Source organism: Galeopterus variegatus, unplaced genomic scaffold (genome assembly GCF_000696425.1).
Source record: "Galeopterus variegatus unplaced genomic scaffold, G_variegatus-3.0.2 Scaffold2041, whole genome shotgun sequence".
Classification (NCBI taxonomy): Eukaryota; Metazoa; Chordata; class Mammalia; order Dermoptera; family Cynocephalidae; genus Galeopterus; species Galeopterus variegatus.
Window position 1 is genome coordinate 210,141 of NW_007728152.1, and position 22,773 is coordinate 232,913.

At 36.6% G+C, this 22,773-nt stretch overlaps 1 protein-coding gene across 1 annotated transcript in view; it reads right to left on the reverse strand.

Moving 5' to 3' along the window:
* The window catches only part of GABRB1 (gamma-aminobutyric acid (GABA) A receptor, beta 1), a 97,335-nt gene extending 84,251 nt beyond the window's left edge, over nt 1-13,084 (reverse strand). Inside the window, exon 1 of the mRNA XM_008580175.1 lies at nt 13,005-13,084. Coding sequence (XP_008578397.1) covers nt 13,005-13,065 — 61 coding nt within the window. The 5' untranslated portion in view covers nt 13,066-13,084. The remainder of the gene's footprint in view (nt 1-13,004) is intronic.
* Nucleotides 13,085-22,773: the final 9,689 nt, after the last annotated feature.

Below are 22,773 nucleotides of genomic sequence, written 5' to 3' on the forward strand. Positions count from 1 at the left end.
GGGATCGCAACCCTCGGTGTTGCCCCTGCACCTCGCTCAGCCAGTGAGCGGCCGGTCTGTATGTGGGATCCGAACCCTCGGCGGGAGCGCTGCCACGCTTCCCAAGCGGCGCACTGTAGGAGTGCGCCACTGGGCCGGCCCATAATTTGACCACTTTTTGACTGTCTCTAACCTCCCTCATAACTGTAATAGTCTCCTAGACTAGCTTAAATTTCATAGATGTGCATTTTAATCCATCTCTTTTTTAATACCCTCATCTCATTTTTCTTGATCCTTTTCCTAACACTTGCATGAAAAAACTCCAGCCCTGGGTGAGTCCTACTCCACCATTCTACTTTCTTCAAAGCTGAAGCCATCCAACTAAACCTGACCGAAGGAGACAGAAACATGCTAAGTGCTCACACTTACTGTACTCAGTGCTACTTGCGAGAACTCATTTGTCAATCTAGTCACTCTCCTGCTCTCCTAGATGACTGTATCACATCTTCTCTCTCCTCAGGCCCCCAGTACTTCCTCCCCCACCCTCACTCCCAGTTCATCATCTTGATTCCTGCCTCATTAAAAACATAGAATAAATTAGAAGAAAATTTCTACAGGATCCCACCATCATATCTACTCTCTTATCAGCATTTGTGCCTTCTCTTTTGTTATTATAGATGATCTGTCTGAGCTCTTACCTGCTAACAGGCCCTCCACTAATGTGCCAGACCTCATCTCCTCTGGCCCCTTCAGATGTCTCTCTGTCATCAAGTTTTTCCCGTCTTACCTTGTCAATTTCCCTCTCTCCACTGGATTATTTCCACCAGCATAGAAATATGCTCTTACTGCTTTCATCTTAAAAGGAACAAAGAAGCAAACAAAAGAATTCTCTTGACTCTACATTCTTCTCTGGCTATCACCCAATTTTTCTTTACTCTTAAACAGTGAAATTTACTGAAGGATTTTGCTAAATATGCTGCACTCACTTTCTCTTCTCCCCTCCCCTTTTTACACCTGCTCCATTTAGACTTTCACTCCCAGCACTCTGTGGTGCTAAATCCAATCGTCAGTTTCTGGTTTTTATCTAACTTGCTCTGTTAGGCTCATCTGCTCCAGATGATCACCTCTTTTTCCAGAACACTTTTTACCATGACTTTCCGAATACCTTTCTCTCCTAGGTTTTCTCCTACCTACCTCGCTATCACTCCTCAAAGTCCCCTTTGCTGATTTGGCTCTGCCACTTACTAGGTATTAACATGGACACATAAAGTAATGCCACTGTGTCTCAGTTTCCTCATCGGTAAAATGGGAAGAAAAATGGCACCTGCTAATAGAGAGTCCTTTGTTGAGATTGAGTTATTTATAATGCATTTGCATGTAATAATTGCCATGCTTGTGTTTTCTATCATCTCCCCAATTTCTAAGCATCAGTTTGATCAAGGCTTACAACTTGAGCCTCTTCTTGAGCTACACTAATTACCCTGGGGATGTCATCCAGATTTGTGAGTTTAAATATATCTATAAGCTCAGGCCTAACTTGCATTAAGTGACTCCTTGTTCTTCACTGTCCCTTTGAACTCTAGACCTAGGCTTTCAATTATAAACTTGATAGCTCCACTTATATGTCTAATGGACAATATACATTTAAATGTCAAAAACTGATCTAGGCTCTACCTCCAGCTTTCCTCCAAACCTGTGTCAGTTGATGGCATTTTCTCACAGGTTTGATTCAAGAAGACCAGTTTCCTAGTAACAGCAGAACTTGAATGTCTAAAACAGAACTTTACACAAAAAGATGTTTCTCATGTGAATTCAGTTAGAGTGATGTACAAGTCTCAAAGCTGGTGGCCTGTGTCACCTTCGCTATGTCTAAACTTTCTGCATTCATGCTTTCAGATAAATTCAATAGTCAGCTGACCTTTCTATGTCTAAACTTTCGCTATGTCTAAACTTTCTGCATTCATGCTTTCAGATAAATTCAATAGTCAGCTGACCTTGACCTACCCTTGGATTGTCCTTCTCATGGTCTTTCTGGCATGCGAGCATGGTAACTGAGACACCCTATCTCAGCATGCTTTTGCTTTAGACTTTGCTACTTATATACTAGCACTTTTAGTCATATTATTAATATTGTCATTATATTAGTACTACTCATTTCCAAATGGAACAGATGATAGAATTTAAAAAAATTCTTATGCATGCAATTCTCTTCAAAGTAAAACTTTAAGAAGAATAACATTATGACCTGGTATCACAGTAGCAAAAGGATATTTCTCCTTCTTAATCTTCATGCAACCTCAGAAGAAAATGTAGTTTTATTATAACTGTACATACTGTTCAGGAAACTGTGAAAATTTAGCAGTCAGGCTTGATTCTTTCATTGTGCTATTAAAAAGTTTGAAGTAAATAATCAGGAGGACAACAGAGGGAATGTCATTTTGTATTCCTTGGGGCAGTGGAGTGGACACTTGCAAATACTTCCTATCTATAATTAGGTGATGATTATGTAAAATACCTTCTCTCTAAAAGAACAAAGTGCTATTTTGACATATGTAGCATGTACAAATTCAAAGAGGAAGAGAAAAAATAATGACAACAGTGAGAATAGAGCAGTATGTGTAGAAAACATGTGTAGCTCAATCCCAGGATGCTGAGTGACCGCAGGTGACCTCTGAGAGCCCATCATGTCTGCAGTCAGGGTGGGGGAAGGTGATGAGGTGGTGGACACTCAGGATCCGGCCCATGGCTGCTACCCTGAACCTATTACCTGATAGAGCTATTACCGATCCCCGGTGAAGAGACTGGGTACATAAAATGAGAACTATGCCTCTGCATTGTGAAAATATGCCTAATCAACTAGAGATGGACTTTTCTTCTGCTGACATAATAATTACACAGAAAGGGCCTTCATCATTCTGCCCAGGAAGACACTTACAAAAAAGGAGGTCTTAAGGTCACCAGCAGGATGACAGCGCAAATCCCTTACACCTGCCTTTACTTCCTATGAAGCTTCAGTACATCATGAGAAATGCTCACAGTTATGACCCGGAATCATTAAAAAAGAATAAATAATTTTCAAAGTATCTATTGAGAAAGATTTACATCAAGAATGGTTAGAATAAAGCCTAGAAAACTTTTGCTTTTCATAATGACAGTAAATCTCAGGCCTCTATATAACTGAGGTGTGACTATGTGCTTCTTCCACTAAAAACCTCTAGTGTGTGGACAGAGTCAAAAAAAATCAAATAGACTGTTTTATATTATTTTTTGCTGTATTGAAATAAGTCTCTTCTACATAGAAAATATTCTTCCAAATATTATTTTTAATGTGGGCTTAAGAGTACTAATGACATACTATATTTCCGGGAATCCTCCACATATAAAAAAAAATAAGCCACAAATGTTACTTAATAAAATTTGAGGTGTTCAGATTTCAGTGTTTCAGTCACCTGAAAATGACTTTTCTGCCTTGAGTTAATTTAAACTCAAACTCTTTCAAATCAAGAATCAAGTGCTGAGCAACCAGTGTGACAAAGGCTTTTAGCTAATTATTTAAATTGCAGTAGGAAGCGAACAGGCTGGGGAAGTAGATTGAAGAGCACAGGTGTGACAGGTTTTTCTTTTATTGACTCCAGATTCTTACTACTCAAAGTGTGGTCCATGGACCAATAGCATCGGCCTCACTAGGGAACATGTTAAAGCTACAGACCATCAGGCCTTAGCCTAGACTTACTGGCCCAGAATCTGAATTTTTAATAGGATCTCTGTAAGCATGTGAATATTTGACAAGCACTGGAAGGAGCATCTCAGGTGAGTGACAGGCTTCTGCTCTGACAGTTCCTAAGGTAAGAGCAGCTTGATTCAGTGATATTTTTTGTCTAAATTGTAGATGCACATAATCCAATGACTGGAAATACAATTGATTTGGAATCACTGCAGTCATGTAGTGGGAGTTTTGAGAGAAATCTACCTTTTTATACAAACAAGTACAGTCAGTACAAGAATATCAGAAAATCAAAGCTCACTTAAGAATTGAATTGGGGGCTGGCCCTGTGGCGCACTCGGGAGAGTGCGGTGCAGGGAGTGCGGTGCTCCTGCTGCGGGTTCGGATCCTATATAAGGATGGCCAGTGCACTCACTGGCTGAGCGCGGTGCGGGCGACACCAAGCCAAGGGTTGCGATCCCCTTACCGGTCACAAAAAAAAAGACAAAAAATAAATAAATAAATAAATAAAAAATAAATAATAATGATAAAAAAAGAATTGAATTGGGACAGATTCAGTAAATAGGAGAAGGAATGATTAAAATCTGCTTTGTTCTCAGGTGTCTGCTTCCCATCCAGATAGAGCACGCCTAAAAACCACCTGACTCACACACAGTGGGGAAGATAGAGCAAAGGTTTTTTATGAAGAAGCAGTTTCCTCAAGAGGCTACAATATGAGGGCTAAATCTTAGACTCAGGTAAGTCAGATTGCCCAAGTTCAAATTTCATTTGAACCCTACAATTCTGTAACTTGAGGCAAGTTACTATGTCAATGCTTTGATTTCCTCCTTGTGGTGAGGATTCAACGGGAAATCTTTGTAAAGTACCTGGCCCATAACATGTACTCAATAAATACCAGTTATCATTGTTATCAGGTTTGGATTTCAAGTGAACCAAAGCCCAGTGTCCAGTTCTGGAAGATCAAATTCCATTATGAAATGTGTCCTTCAGTGTTTGGTTAATCCCTAAAACCTTTAGATAAAACAATGAGTTTTATTTTACATTTTCTCTTTGGGAGCTAGTATCAAAATGTCATCTATCAGAACATCAAGAAGAGAAGAAAATTCCAAAATTCTAAATCTGTAAATCAGAGATATCCTCATCAATCTACACAGCCACTTGCCCATGTGTAGAAAGTAAACTTTCTATAGGGTAGAAGTGAACAGCTATGAAGCTAAGTTTATAGTAAAGTTGACTGCAAAACTAATTTTCATAAAAAGAACTCTATTCCCTCACTGGCTTTTATTTTATAACTTTAAAAGATCAGAGACTTTTCAGAGAGAGTGCTTTTTCACAGTTTCAAAGAAGCAGGCTGGAAAAAAGGAATAAATTAATTCGGAAAATATTTCCTTCCTCCCTACACCCAGCCCTCTGCTCATCAAAAAAGCTACAGGCACTAAAATTCATTAACATTTCTATGAACATAAATGTGAAATATTCATTTTCATTAAATACTCTACTGCATATGGCAAAATCAAATTTATCTAAGGAGATATCCAATGCTGCTAATTTCCTTGACAATGTGGCTGGGATGACTCTGTTAATGGAGACGATAACATTAAAACTGGAAGACTTCATAAAGCAGACTGTCCTCCCAAAGGCGGGTGGGCCCCATCCAATCCGTTGAAGGCCTGAATAGAACAAAAAGGCTGACCCTCCCCTGAGTAAGAGAGCACTCCTCCTGCTTGACTACGTTCAAATTGAGACATCAGCTTTTTCCTGTCTTTGTACTAGAATTGAAACACCAAAACTTCCGTGGTCTCTAGTCTGTTGACCTACGAACTGGAACTACACCATCAGTTTTCCTGGTTCTCAGACCGTTGGAGTGGGACTGGAGCTACACCCCTGGCTCTCCAGCTTGCCAACTTGTCCTGCAGATCTTAGGACTTGTAAGCCTCCACACCTGCATGAGCCGATTCTCAATTTCTTATAATAAATCTCTCAATTTCTCTCTCTCTCTCTCTCTCTCTCTCTCTCTCTCTGCATCCTATTGGCTCTATTTCTCTGAAGAACCCTGAGTAATATGCTGGACAACACTGACCATAGGTTTATCTGTTACACAATATCATTTAAAATATTCAGAAATGGCTGTTATGCCTCCCTAAACTTTTCTTCCTGGATATCTTGGTCTCCTCTTTCTGGATAAAATGATCTTAATATGGTATTAGGAACTAGACACAATTATCCAGACGTGGCTGTACAAGGGCAGACTTCTGTAGAACTATTCATGTCTCATGTCTGGACACTATACTTATTTTGATTTTATTTCCAGGTGTTAATGTGGTACATTACATAAATTAAACTTAGCATTTCAATTCTGTAAACTTCACACTTTCTCGGGGAATTTGTTAGGCAACACATTTTTTCTTATCACATACTATTTTTGTGGGCAAGAAAATAATTATGTTTTGGAAATAAATATGACTATTGCATGACATTCATATTCATGTTGTTACAAGGATGGCATTTAAATGAACACAATGACAATATTCTGAGACTAACAGAAAAATTGAGTGGATGGTTTATTAAGTTGAATACATTAAGACAATGCCTAAGTTAAAACTTGCTAAACCATTTTTTTTTAGTAAGAAATCACTATAAAAGTAACAAGATATCACTAAATATTACCTTTGATAAGTTGAATACATTAAGACAATGCCTAAGTTAAAACTTGCTAAACCATTTTTTTTAGTAAGAAATCACTATAAAAGTAACAAGATATCACTAAATATTACCTTTGATAATTTGGTTGTAGTTCAGGTAGGAGGGACATAGACAGTAATGACTCATGGTGAAGCAAAAAAAAAAAAAAATCATAGTTTCATTTCATTTATCAGCCTATCAAAATTCCTAATGTAATTAAAATGTTAGGTTTTCCTTATCTGGCTCTTAGCTGGCACATTTAAAACCTTAAATTTTTAAGATGGTCTTAAAGCATGAATATAAAATTATATAAATGAGAGAATATTTTATTGCACATAAAAATCTCTGCTTTAAATTTTATCTAAAAAAGTTAAAATTAGACTTAACTTCCAAAATTTAAAAGATTTGAAAAGCCAAGAAGTTTAGCATAAATTTACTACACAAATATGTATTGTCATGTATTAGGTTAGGTTATAATTACTGAGTAGTGAACAAAGCAATGATCCCTTCCCTCATGGGAAGTTTATAATCCACAGGGGGAAGAAACCATATACATGGAAATAAACAAATATTAGTAACTGCTATATAGGTGTCTTAGTCTGTTTGGGCTGCTATAACAAAATGTCATAAACTAGGTAGCTTAAGAACAACAGAAATTTATTTCTCATAGTTCTGTAGGCACGGAAGTCCAAGATCAAGGTACCAGCAGATTCTGGTGTCTGATGAGGGTCCGCTTTCTGGTTCACAGATGGCACCTTCTTGCTGTGTCCCTATATGGAGGAAGAGGTAAGGCAGCTTTCTGGGGCCTTTTTTAAATAAGGGCACTAATTCCACTTATGAGAGCTCTGCTCTTATGGCCCAATCACCTCCCAAAGGCCCCACCTAATACCATCACACTGGTGATTAGTTTTCAACATATGAATTTGGGGGACACCATCATTCAGACCACAGCAATGGGAAACTAACAGAGCATTTTGAAAGAGAATAAATCGGGGTTCCTAATTTAGATTGGATTCTCAGGAAAGCCTCTCATTGGAGGAGGCATGTGAAGTGAGAAATAAAGGATAAGAAGAGGAAAACCAGAAGAATTGGGGTGGGGAAAAGCATTTCATCCACAAAGAGCAAGATGGTGATATTGGAGGAGGCATGTGAAGTGAGAAATAAAGGATAAGAGGAGGAAAACCAGAAGAATTGGGGTGGGGAAAAGCATTTCATCCACAAAGAGCAAGATGGTGAAGATCATGAGGTAAGAGAAAGCTTGGTCTACAAGAAAAAAGTAATTCTGAGGTGTAGGAGTTAAGTGCAGGAAGCATGACTACAGACAGATGAGATTAGAGATATTGAGGGGGCAGGTCACATAAGAACTCAAAGATCAAATTAAGAAGTGTGGTCAGTTTTCCTGGTGTAATAGGAAGACTGAATACTTTAAAGCAGGGAAGTACTATGATTCAATTTACATCTTGCAAAGATCACTCTGGTTGCTGGGTAGAGATTGGATTGAAGGAAGTCAAGAGTGAAAGCAGGAAGACCAATAAAGAGACTGCTACAGTGGTCCACGTAAGAAGTAATGAGAGTTTGGAGAAGAATAGTGGCAGTGAGGTTGGAGAGAAATGGAAGGGCTTGATAAATAATTTGCAGGAAGAACAATGGTACTTGACAATACGGAATGGAAAGAGTGTGTGAGAGAAAGAGATGTCAACAATGAACCATAGGATTCTGGTTGGACAGTGAGATTAAGGAGACTGGAAAAGAAATTCAATGGGAAGGGAAAAATTGAGAGTTAAGTTTTGAGCAAAGTAAGTTTATGATGCCTTTGAAATATCAAAATAGATATCCTAAGAAAATCGCTTTCTACATCAATCTGGGATTCAGAAAGATCTGAGCTGGATATAGAAATTTGGTAATAACTGGAATAAAGATGGAATGTAGAGGTCCTCTGGGTCATCTCTAAGAACAGTTTTAGCGGAGGTTGGTGGTGGGTGGGCAGGTGTCAGATTGCAGTGGGTTAAGAGGAAGTTGAGGCAAAGACAACAAATATAGACCATTTTTTCAGGCAGTTTGAAAAGAAAATAAAGCAGAGGGATTTGAAAAAAGCTTGAGGGGGATGTGAAGGTAGGGTGAAGGTGTTTTATAATGAGAGGAATTTTCAGCTTGTTTACAGGCTGTGAATAAAGAGATTGTTAAAAAGGGTGACACCGAGGACCTGAGAGATCATAACTGAGGGGTGTGTGGACTTGAAATCGTCAATTCCCACAGGAGGAAGAAAGAGATGGAATCCTGACATAGGAGACATAGTCAGCCTAAGAAAGGAACAGGAGCACCTTTTCCTCTGAAATATGGAGGCTAACTCAGAATGGTGAATAATGAAGTTTCTTTGATTTGATTTTTATTTTTAAAAATATTTTAACATTCACTTGTACATATTTGTAAGGTACAGTGTGTTGTTTCAATACATGCATATCTTGCACAATGATTCACTTAGGGTAGGCAGTGTAGTTTTGTATTGTTAGCCCACCCCTTTTCTCTCCCCCCACACCCCCCTCCCCTCCTGGCCTCTGGTAACCATTATTCTACTCTATTTCTATGAGAACCACTTTTTATTTATTTATTTATTTTTTAGATTCTGCATGTGAGTAAGATTATGTGGTATTTTTCTTTCTGTTCCTGACTGACTTAATTTCACATGATGGTTTCCAGTTCCATTCATGTTGCTGCAAATGGTAGGATATCACTTCTTTTTATAGCTGAATAGTATTCCATTGTGTCTATATACCAAAGATTTAGAAGATGGTGGAGAATAGAGGGAGATTTCAGGCCTGAAATGGCTTCTTCTTTTTTGGGTGTAGTGAGAGGTAACATCATCTGCTGAAAGTGAGAGGGTGAGATTAGGGTCCAGATTTTAGGGTCCTTAATTTGCACTGCGGAGCATGGGACAAGGCATCTGACTCCTCTGTGATTGTTATCACAAGCTCTTATCCATATCTCCATGTGGCTTGTGGCTATCAAACCTTCACATGATATCATTATCGATTTCAAATTCCAAATCATCTATATACTAAATTCCTCGATTGATTTTTCTATGTTCCATTAACTCATTTTATAGCATCCCAGGGCTATGAAGCTATTAATCTGCTCCAAGTTCAAGTAAATTTTCAATTTAAAAAGTCTTTATGGCTTTTCCAATTGTACTTGATTAGATGACATTAAAGATAAGCAAAACATCTTTAATTTGTCTCAAAGGAAAACATTTTCCCAGCCTTGGGATTGTGATGGAAGAGCATACAAATTAGTAAATTTTGTACGGTAGCCCAACTTTCCACTCTGTTGGTCACAAAGATATGATTTGTTCAATCTTACTTGGTGGAATGTCTACTTTATCATTCTTATTTCCCAGCTGACACTTAGAGCCTCTCATTTGTAATCACATTAAAGCTCAGTTATAGTCTTGACATATTGTCAATTCAAGGAGAGCTGTTTCAGAAAATAACATATGTTTCTTTATGAAGAGTTAAAAAAAATAAATGAAGAACATACTCAGGATTTATTAATACTCAGCAACATATCGATTATGAACTTCTGTAGAAACAAGCAAAGCTCATTCAAACTCTGTATTACTGGCATATGTTACTTTACCACTTGAAATTATTACTCTTAAGATTTAAGATCTCTTTACATTGGTTTATATATTAAGAAGAGATACACTTTAAGTAAAATGTCAAAGCTAAGCAATGTTGTCATCTAAGGCTTTTTTTTTTCCTTTTTGTCTTTTTTACTGACCAGTAACGGGATCGCAACCCTCGGTGTTGAGCCTGCACCGCGCTCAGCCAGTGAGCAGGAACCGGTCTCCACATGGGATCCGAACCCTCGGTGGGAGCGCCACCGCGCTCCGAAGCGGCGCACTCTCCAGTGCGCCACCGAGCCGGCCCATCTAAGGCTTTTTTTAAAGGATAACATCAATGGATTTAGGACCTGCTTGGCTTCTTGCATCCATAGGCTCCCTTCTCTCTGCAGCTTCAATCATTTGATCCTTAATCTAAAAGCTAAGTTCTGCTTCAGTTTCTGGGATCTATTCTGATCTCTGTAAATAATAATTTTAGGATATACAGACCAGTCTGGTTGATTCAGCATTCCCAACCTAGCTGAGAGTGGTTCCAGTTGGTGCCACACTTTCAAGCATTGATGCTCTGCTTCCTCACTCACCTGTTGATTGCAGAATTCTATGATGAAGAGCAGAACATTGGATTTGAATCCCCACCCCACAATTATCCTTGCCCTGTGGTCCTGGGTAAGTTATTTTACTTCTCTGAGTCTCAGATACATCATCTCTCAAATGTTGTCATAAATACTTATGTCATAGAGGTGTTATACAGTACCTAGCTTTAGTTTGGCAAATAGAAGGCAGTTCCACCTTTTTTCCCTTTCTCCCAAGTTCCTGCATTAAAAGGCTTCTCATTACACAAACTATTGCAGACATGAGTTTCTGCATTGTTTTAGGTAAGTATCTTTAATTATACAGTACCTAGCTTTAGTTTGGCAAATAGAAGGCAGTTCCACCTTTTTTCCCTTTCTCCCAAGTTCCTGCATTAAAAGACTTCTCATTACACAAACTATTGCAGACATGAGTTTCTGCATTGTTTTAGGTAAGTATCTTTAGGGACTGGAGTTCTGGGACCTGCAGCTGGATCACTTTAGTGATGGTTACTGTCTGCCTGCATTCTCAGATATTAGTTGGCTTTAGATTCCCAGTTACTATGCCCATCCATCTGTTCAGATAACTGGTTGCATCTTATTGAATTGCCTCAATGGTTGCATATGCCTGGGTTACCACCTGCTGTCTCATACCATATTTTATGATTACTTTGGACTATCTGCTGTTTGATCTTCCCTCATGTCTGGTCTACAAAAGTTACATTTAGTTTCTGTTTCATTTTTAGTTTCTTTTTTGATCATTTTACAATATGATAAATGGATCCAAAAGTCATCTGTTTTCTAATATGAATAAAGAAGCTTGCCAATTTAGAGAAAAATGTCAACCTCTAATAGTAGGAAAACTCAGTATGCATTATAAAACCAAATATGCATTTTGGGAAAAGATGCTGAATTATTTCAGCACTTGAAATTTACAACCAGAATCAGTTCAAATACTTGTCAAAATTTATTGTTACTTTAAGTGAATGATGTAAGCCATTAGATCTTGGAATTTCAAGAGGTTGTCATATCCTAAAGCTTTCAAGCAGAAGCTAAGGAATAAAATTACAAAGTCAATAGAAGAGAGATCAAGAGTAAAAAGCAACTTATATGTATGAACAATCCATGAGTTATCCTTCTCTTTCTATAACAGTTCAAAAGTAATGGTTCACTTGCTGAACTAAGGTTCTGCATTATTTATAAAACATTATTAACCATTAATAAATGATTGGGTTTGTAATTCATTCCTGTGGTTTTTGAATTTAGTCATCTTTGGCATTTAAATCCAAAGTCATCATCAATACTTTCACATATTAACACGTTTCAATATTTATCAACTTTTTTATATAATGAGCTTTAAAATTAGAATATTAAATAATAGTTCATAAATTTTCTTGTTCATTGCATGTTCTAATGGTAGTAGATCAATGTCTATGTCTAAATCTATATAGCTATATCTTTGTCTATATACAATGGAATTAGAGAATTAATGTAATTGCTTAGTAATCAGACATTAGAGAAACATCTATTCTTCAATAATATAGGATCACCTGGAATTTTCCACATTTTTCTTTACCTTCTTGATGTTTAGATATAGAAAGCATTTTAGATGATCTAAATAAATATCTGTTGATTTCTCACATTACATTAAGTGACATAGCAATGGTCTGAATTAGCTTTTGCACTTTTCCGCATCTCTGAAAACCAAGAAATGACCTAGCTCTGTTACTCACAATTAATGGGCTCAAATGACTGCAGGTTGATGGCTGAGAAACAGTGACACAAAAACAGTCAATCAGATTAAGTCTTAGTGACTAAAATATTCAACTTGCTAAGAAAACAATCAATAAAACAATCAGCCAAAGAGGACAAACCAAAATCAATCATTACACCTGAAAAATATTGTCTTTGGCTCAAAGTATGAGCCCCATGAATGCCATTTATCATTTTTTTTCTATAGGGAAATACACAACATTCACACAAGACCCTACCACAGAGTTTTCCTAAAAGACAACAATTTACAATCCTTTAGGTTGACAAATGATAGAAACCCCCCCACCTGAAAAAAATCTCACAAAGTCTTTTTGTATTAAAATGCTTTCCCTCTCTTATTAATACAGCTTGGATATTGAAATTCTTTGGGAGAAACTCCACTCTGAAAAGGCAAAACCATGAATTTATAAATGGCCAAGCTAAAATTAGTGGATTTTCCCTAACTGTTCAAAAAGATAACTTCTTTGAAATGACCATTGAACCACCAATATAAGGGAAAAATGTCACTAGATTGTGAAACCCTTGAAAAGTTGGCAGGGGACTGTAAAATTCATGAGGTATTAAAAATATCCTCATACCAATTAACTCAGAGAAAGGTTGAATTTAACTGGGTCAAGCAAGCATCCCTCTTACTCATTCCCCTGTTTAAGTAACTCACAACTTTCAATCTCCAGGGTACAGTTTTGCTCATCCAGAGGATATCTTCGAAGATCCATCATACATGCAGCTGTGGTTGTGATCCTGCAAGGGTGAAAGAGAGAAAAAACAACAACATCATAACACTGGTGATATTTCATTTCCAGACTTCCCAGTTGGCAGAAACAAGATATCAAAATGTTGTGAGATTGTAGGTACTATTATGAACATACATGCCAATAAATTGCATAACCTAGGTGGATAAATGGACATGGATAAACTCTTAGAAACATAAAACCTACCAAGATGGTAAAGAAGGATAGAAAGCCTGAACAGACCAATAACAAACAAGTAGATTGAATCAGTAATCAAAAAGAAAAGCATAGGACCAGGTGGCTTCATGAGTGAATTCTACCAAGTGTTCAAGAACTGGTATCAGCCCTTTTAAACTCTTCCAAAAAATAGAAAAGGGAACACTCCTAAACTCATTTTATGAGGCCAGCACCACCCTGCTTTTCAAGCTAGACAAAGACAAGAAAGGAAAACCACAAGCCAATATTCCTGATGAACACGATGCAAAAATCCATCGCTAGATGCTGCCACCATACTCTTGGACTTCCCAGCCTCCATAACCTCCAGAAGCTGAACAAACTTCTGTTCTTTATAAATTACCCAGTTCATGGTGTTAAGCAACAGAAAACAGACTAAGACACCAGGGAAGAAACACTGCCCTAAGACTGGAGTGGGCACCATATTTACCAGCTCCAGTTGAGCTTATGTGTTTATGCAAACCCTAGGACCCTGACTCTAGAAAGCCTATCAGGACTTGCATTCTCTCTCCATTTTCTCTTGCTTGAGATGGTTTCCTGGGCTGTTGAGTCTGAGAATAACTGAAATTCATCTGGCTAGTTCACTCTTACAAACTATTGCTATCACTTTAAAATTGACAAAGTACTTTTAAAAAAATTAAATGGTCCTCCCCCAAAGAGTGTAACCATAATTTAAAGAATTCAAAAGATTCAAATTAAATAATAAGTTTCCTTTCTACCTTAATCCCCAGAAGCTACAACATTTGAAATTTTCTAGAAATACACTATGCCAATAGAAGCACAACTATGTCTTCTCAGGGGGAAAACCTCTTAGATAGTAGCCTACCACACACGTTGTTATGCACCTTGCTTATTTTAACAATGTATCTCTAATTTGGTTCTATATCAATAAACAAATATTGTCTTAAATTTTTTTACTAAAATGTGTTCAGTTGTATGGAAATACTATAATTTATTTTTCAAATCATCCTTTGGTGAGCATTTATGTTGTTTCCTATCTTTTACTTTTTCAAATGAAGATGTTCTGAATATAATGTAGTACAGTGTATATTCTATGTACATATGTGTAGATATATATATGTATGTATATGTGGAGTATATGCTATACTACAGTATACTGTATATGTTTTATACATATAGAATATACAGAGTATATGCTTACATATACCCACATGTATAATACATATATAATATATATACTGTATATATGAAGGTACTTCAAAAAGTTTGTGGAAAACGAAATTAAAAGATAATACTAATTTTTCCATGAACTTTTTGAGGTACTCTCATATATGAAGATGTTCTAAATATACATAAGAGCATTTTTTGAGGCTGCCAAGGGGAGTTAAGTTATTAATTAGGTCATTTGTGTTAACATAATAGAAGTACGGGCACTTTCTTAAAGTACTATCAGGAAAAATCCTACTCCTTTCCAATTTTTTCTTTGGCCTTCCTTATGAAAGATGAAAGTTCGCAGGCATGAACATTTGGTCGTTCCCTTTGAAGCCTTTCCTAGACAGAACATCGGTCAATTTAATCAGATTTATCTGGGCATTAGGCAAGAGCAAAAGGAGTTTTAAAATTTAATTAAAATTTTTTTCAAAGTGTTTTACAAAAATTTGAAGACTATTTGTGTTCCAGAATTTAGCACATAAAAGGATTTAACTAGAGTCTTTCCTGCTCCCATGGTCATATTGGCTGATTATTTACTTAACAATTATCATAAATATATTTTGTCTGAAAATATAGTTATGCAACATTATTTTTATAGCCTGTGTAGTGTTTCAAACATCCTAAATAAAAAACACAATAAATATTTTAAAATGTATCTGTCTATTATATTCTTTAAGAGCTTCTTATGAATAAAAAAAGTGAAATGTGAACATTCTCCGGGAATTACTGAAGTGTGGCCAGCCCTATAATCCTATGACTTAGCTAATGTTTCTCACAGAGATGATTTTGCTTTACAGGGGACGTTTGGCAATATCTGAAGACATTTTTGATTGTCATGCTGGGGCTGGAGGTTTGATTCTGGCATCTAGTGGGTGGAAGCCAGTGATGCTGCTAAATACCCTACAATGCACAGGACAGGTTCCCCTCCGCCCTGCCCAAGAATGATCTGTTCTAAATGTTAGTAGTGCCAAGATTAAGAAAACCTGCTGTAATGGTGGTTTTCAAACATGTCCCCTTTGTAAAAACTAATAAAATGAAACATTATAGAGAACCTTGTATAAGTTTGTTTTCTGTTGCTCGTAACAGAGTACCTGAAAGTGGGTAATATAGAAAGAAATGAAATTCATTTCTTATGGTTTTGGGTGAAACATTATAGAGAACCTTGTATAAGTTTGTTTTCTGTTGCTCATAACAGAGTACCTGAAAGTGGGTAATATAGAAAGAAATGAAATTCATTTCTTATGGTTTTGGAGGTCTTTTTCTTGGTGATGACTCTCTACAGTTTACTCTGGTGGTGCTGGGTATCACATGGAGAGGATTGCAAGAGCAAGAGAGCTAACTTTCTAACTTGCTCTCCTTATAAAGCCATCAGAACCACACCCATAACAATCCATTAAACCATCAATCCAGAATTCCACCACTATATTAGGGGTTAGGTTCCAACATGAGCTTGGGGGGGACATTGAAACCACAGCAAACTTCAATATATAAAGTACAAATGAAATATGCAAAAGCCATGTTTTGTTAATATAAAATCACCTTATAATGTTCCAACATTAATATCTATTTTAATGGACACATATTTGAAAGCAGGGATCAAAATGAGGACTACGGTCTTAAATCTCCCTCAGCACCAATTTATTTTTGTGTTGTATTTTATTTGTATCATATTGAGAAAATACTAATAAACAGTGAGGTATTTGCTTCTAAAATCTTACATGATGAAGCATGGAATACTCTTCATTGGGACCAACAACAACACCAGCCCTTGTGACAAGAAACCATCTCTATAATCATTGACATCTTTGCAAATAGTTCAGGAACATTCATAGATGGCTGGTCTCTAGAGGTGCCTAATGATGAATTACAGGGAAACTCTATTTGGTGCTCCATGCTCTGCACAAGTTAACCTGGCATCACAAATTAATATTATGATGGTCTTGAATGAATTAAAATGTGGCATAGGACACATTAAAGTGTACATGATTCTTATTATAGTTTAAAATTATTATAATATTTAAAAATGCAACTAGAATCAAATATTTGCAGAACCATTGAAGAGCTTTAGAAATACTTGAGAACATCATTTGAGACCCACTGGTCTGCATATTTCACTTAATTTACCTCATTTTAAGACTCACATCATCTGGATAGTTAACTACTTCATATCAAAATCAGGGCATGCATTGAAATCTTATACTGAACCACTTATTCACGAGTTCTGAGGTTATGGAGTTTTTATAAAGTGTTTTTCAAAGCCAAAGAAGCATTGTCTATAAAAGGAATAACTAATGTCTCATGTATATGGGTACTACAACTGTGAGTAATAAAAAACCCCAACTTTTGGAAAGCATAACTGAATTTACTGATGCTATTTGTTATGGTCAATCCATTCAGCAATTAATAGATTTAGACATATAATTGATGTTACCTTGGGAAACTATACATCACGCCAAGGCTTGACCATGGCCAAAGTTTTTCTACTATGATCGCCTGGGCCAGTTTACTTCTGTTCCCAAATCCCATTATGATATCAACGAGAGCTGAGTAATTACTACAAGACCTCAAGGGAAGGAATCAACAGCTCTAGGGACTTGAGACGTGAGAGTCGCCCAATTTTCTCTGGAGAGCACTGACATGAGTGAAACAACTTCCATCTTGGGGTCTGTCTGTTCTAAATTTCTAACTCCCAAGAAGATTTCATTGGCCCAACTTGGATTAGGTGCCACCTCTCCAAAAATTACTTAGTGTTGGAGGGAAGCCACACAATTACAAATATCAGCAACAGAGACCCACCAGGTCTCTGAGAAGGCCGTGATGGGTGAAACTCAGACAGGGAACCCCACACAACCAGGTATTCACAAATCTGTTTTAGCCTGTAGAAAACTATGTAACAGAGTGTTGGACTCTACTGATTTAAGGGTTTGGCATTTGGAGATTTTTGTAATGCTCATGGTTATGTGAGCTAAATGAATAAGCTCTTTGTGAGAACAAAATTGCCTAGCAAGAACTCCCCAGATCGTCAACAAAAAGACAGATGTCCTTGGTCAGAGCTCTGTTCAGCTCGTCTGTCTTCTGGGTGAGAAGCAATAACGAACATCCCCAAGAACGATTGCTCCTTGTGTTTCCATTTGTTCTCTTTGCCTAATATATCACTCAGCACTGGCTAGTCACCTCTACAATTAAATAACATAACTGCATGGAAATGTACTCGCACTGTGGCTGAAACAGGCTGATAGTATAAATCTACTATGGGATCAAAGGTGCCAAAGATCACAAAGCCGGATGGGTGAGGGCTTCAACATTGTATTGATTTTAACTTTTTCACACTCAAGGTATTCGTTCTGAGTGTGAAAATATTATTATTGGTCAATAGCAAACGAAAGTACAATAGGGTAGAACCAGCTAAAGGCAAAAGCATTAACTGACTATTCTTTTGAAGATAGGTTTCCCAGAGGTAAATTCATGACAGCATAACAATCATCTGTCTTTTTTTCAAAGATATTTAGAATGGCTTACATTGTAATCTAATTTATTGACATTTGGAAGGTTAGGTCAGAACACTATAATGGTCTGTTAGTTAAAAACTATGGTCCCATGATACTTTGGAATGAAAAGAAATCATGTTGCTGTAGTATTCATTTATCAAGGTTTATGCTGAATGGCCATTGACCTTGAGTCATTATAATCACAAATCATGCATATGTTTAATGTCTAAGGTCAGCATGATTTTCATTGCTGACAAAACACAATCTGGGAAGTCCTGGCTTATATGTAGTTTAAAACTTAAGTACACATACACAAATAGACATGTGTACATGTATATACACACGGAGGGGGCACATTTGTGAATAGAAATGTAAACTTAAATATATGAACAAATTATGTATATATATGTTTGATATTTTCCTATAACCTTCAATTTTATAGGAAAGAGATCGCAAGTTTTAAACCTGATATCTGTATAACATAGCTGCACAACCTAATAGAATCTGTATGAAAGGCATGTGATAAGGAAGGGGGGCGGGGAAGCCTGAAAATTCTGAGCCCTATTTTACATCTCTAAGGTTGGTGAGTTTGATAGCGAGTAGCACGTAGTCATATAAAATTGTTACCCATATCATTTAGTGAAGTGTGTTTGAAGAATGGCCTATGGCTTGTTTGGCCTCTAGGCTGCACGTAGAAGTGCATGTTAGATATATCACCCAAAGAAACTGATGAGAAAAGATGGATGGGCTAGCCTAAGTCATGACTAATGAGTAGGTAGATTTTCTTATTACAGCTAATACTGATTGATTGCTCATTACAACAGGGAGAAAAGAATATATATTATCTTTATAGTTGGCACCAAATTTTATCAGGTAGTAGTCTAGTTCGCTTAGGAAAATATCTTGGTATTTGAAGATGAAATCCTGAGGATATGAAATATGAAAGTCTAGTTCGCTTAGGAAAATATCTTGGTATTTGAAGATGAAATCCTGAGGATATGAAATATGAAAGATAAGAAAACAAAAGAAGATAAATTATTGTGTAGATTTAAAAGGAATTTAGGTGTGGAGAAGCAAAGTAGTAGAGTAGCAAAAAAAATTTTTAAAAACGGTAATATTTGATATCCAATTTAAAAATTTTTGCCTTGCTATGATAATACATTTTTTTCTATTTACCTAAACCAAGCCGGCCATACACTGCATTCACACATACATACAAACACACACGCTCACACACAAACAATTAACTCCATTTAAATGTTTTATTTTTATGTATGGAATAATCCAAAGAGGCTGAATTCCATATCTTGACAACATTCATGGAATAGTGTTCTATAAATTGAACCAATTCAGTGAAAGCAGACCTTTCAAACTAGAGATGGCCAAATCACATAAGCCCTTTGGAAAGCCTTAGCAATCCTGAGGGAGGTGTTGGACTTCCACAAAGAATAGGCTGTGGGTTTAAGCTACTCTTTTCTAGCTCTACAGATGCATAATGACTTCAGCTAGTGTTATGTTGGAATCCTGTATGACAGGGCACTGTGCTAAGCACCTTACATTCTGTATTAGTTCCTTATTGCTGCTGTAACAAGTTACCACACATTTAGTGTCTTAAAAGAACACTAATTTATTCTCTTACAGTTTTGGAGGTCAGATGTCCTTAAATCAAGGCGTTGGCAGGGCTGTGTTCCTTCTAGGCACTCTAGGAGAGAATCTATGGCCTTGCCTTTTTCAGCTTCTAGAGGCTGCCACATTCCTTGGCTCATGGGCCCTTTCTTCCATCTTCAGAGCTCATCACTCCAGCCTCTGCTTCTGTCCTCACATCTCCTCAGTCTCTGACTTTTCTGCTTTCCTTATATAAGGACCCTTGTGATTACATTGAGACAACCCAGATAATTCAGGGCAATTTTCCCTTCTCAAAATCCTAATCACATCTGCAAAGTCCATTTTGCCAGGGAAGGTGATATATCCACAGGTCATGGACATTGTTGGGGGAGGGGATTTTTTCTGACTACCACCCATGCATTGTTTATTATTTGCAATAGCCTTATTATGTTGATGACATTTTCATCCCAATATCAAAGATAAGGAAACAGGTCTGATGGGGTTAAATGTTTTCAAATTTTCATAGACTGTAAATGATAATGCTGGGATTCAAATTCAAATATGCTATACTCAAGAGCTAAGGTCTCTCCAGTTATCATATTCAGCCAAATGAGTCTAAGCAGAGAATATGTGGCCTCACAAGCAGTAAAACAAATTTAAAAAATTTAGAGTTGACCTCACCATATTTTTAGTATTCATTTAGTTATCAGTAACTCAGGATATCCTTTAGCCAATCAACAATGAGTATAAAAATGACAGGATTTACAAGGAACAGCTACTCATCCACAGGTCATGGACATTGTTGGGGGAGGGGATTTTTTCTGATTACCACCCATGCATTGTTTATTATTTGCAATAGCCTTATTATGTTGATGACATTTTCATCCCAATATCAAAGATAAGGAAACAAGTCTGATGGGGTTAAATGTTTTCAAATTTTCATAGACTGTAAATGATAATGCTGGGATTCAAATTCAAATATGCTATACTCAAGAGCTAAGGTCTCTCCAGTTATCATATTCAGCCAAATGAGTCTAAGCAGAGAATATGTGGCCTCACAAGCAGTAAAACAAATTTAAAAAATTTAGAGTTGACCTCACCATATTTTTAGTATTCATTTAGTTATCAGTAACTCAGGATATCCTTTAGCCAATCAACAATGAGTATAAAAATGACAGGATTTACAAGGAACAGCTACTGCTGTTCAAAATACACAACTGCATATTCATGCTTTCATAATTTTCTTTTGTTTTGTTTTACAATACTATAACTTTCCAGAAGAAAGAAGATAGAGCCACTCTCTGTTTTATAAAATAGGTATGGTGTGTTTACTTCTCATTTGGGATTTATTATCTGCGCCATTTTTTTAGAAGTCCAAATAGCTTGTATCAGAGAAATGTTTACTTTATCGAGAAATGTTTACTTTATCTAGAAAGCATGAAGATCTCTCAGGATTGCAATGCAAGAGAATTCAATCCTTCACTTACTCGGTTGGTGGCAACTTGGACAAAAGGTGCCTTAACCTAGGTTTGTGATGTTCCATAAACAGAGGTATTGTATAGATGGGATGTAGTGTGGAATAGGGTTATTACATGCACAAAACAAGTTCAATGCTTGGTACATAGAAGACACTCAATTAACTGTAGCTATTATTATTTCCAAATTATATGCTTATAAAGAAATAGACAAATACATATACGATTGCTAATACACACACATGGTAAGATTAATATGCGGCCATACTAAAATATCTGGTAAATACAGAAAACTATAGATAAGGGACTGAAAATGACACATAATTTCATTACCTCAATTTTATTATTGATTTTCTTTCTTCTAAGTATATTGTTTTATCAAGTTGAAATTACACTGTATATAAAAATTTCACTTGTTGCTTTGGTTATGCTTTGGTAAGAATTTTCTTAAATCTTTGCTATCCTCCATGCACACAATTTTAATGATAGCCCACTATTTGCATTTATTGGGTGACATCATTATGTATTTTTTGGTAATGCTTTTAAAATTCCACACTGAATAAATAGCATTCTCATTGCTAATTTATTATTATTATTTTGATTCCAGGTTTCTGCTTTCTGTCCCCCCTCTGTTTTGTAGACTTTAGTGATGAATGCTGATGACAGTCTTCTCAGTGCAATCCCAGGCAGTCATTTTTAGATAATTAGTTACATATCAAATGTTGTGTAAATGCACTCATTATTATTCATTTCTGTTGGGCCAGGGTGATTCATGAACCACTTTGTAAATATGAAAAGCAGTTCATAAATCAGAATGGAGGATGGGGGTAGGCAAAAAAGAGGAATACTTGGGCAATGGTAATTAACAGCCAGGATCCAGCACAGTCCTTGTCATGTTTCACTGTGGATGTTCGGCTGAGTTCAAGACAGACTATTTTCCCCAAATCCTTTATTTATCTGTGGAGTATAAAAACATGTATTGTAGATTTCTACCATGTTTAATATTTCCTAGTAACTGATTAGCTAAAATATGTGTTAGGGAGCAGAAAAAATAAGGCTCCTTCAAATCAGAACGTCTTTACACTCATCATCTTGACCATCAGGAATATAGATTTCTACCATGTTTAGTATTTCCTAGTAACTGATTAGCTAAAATATGTGTTAGGGAGCGGAAAAAATAAGGCTCCTTCAAATCAGAACGTCTTTACACTCATCATCTTGACCATCAGGAATTTCTGTAGTGGATAAACTATGAGGAATTAAAATAATAGCAAGCCCTTAAACTATGGGAGGGCACCTAGATAATGAAGTACATGTAAAGCCAAAGAAAATGTTGACCTTGAATGGAATGCCCTGACTTGGTAACCAGTGAGTACAGTACAGTTACACAAGGACTCAGAATTGAGAGGCAAAGAAAAGACGTGGGTTTTCCTTCACAGTTATTAATTTTTTTGGCTTATTTGCAAAACTGCTCTATTGCTTTGCCACATGATTATCTCTCCCAGAACAAAGAGCTGATGCGTTTACTGAAGGGTAATCACAGTCATCTGGAAATAATATTCTTGAAGGAGTAAAATAAGATTCAAGAGTGATAGAGCATTAAAATTTCCAAGGACATTTCCGAGGACAATGGCTTTACACTGAGAAAACAAAACAAAACAAAACAAAAAACAAATGAAGAAAGAGTACAAATTGTACAGATTCCTAACTCCCTCTGGGAG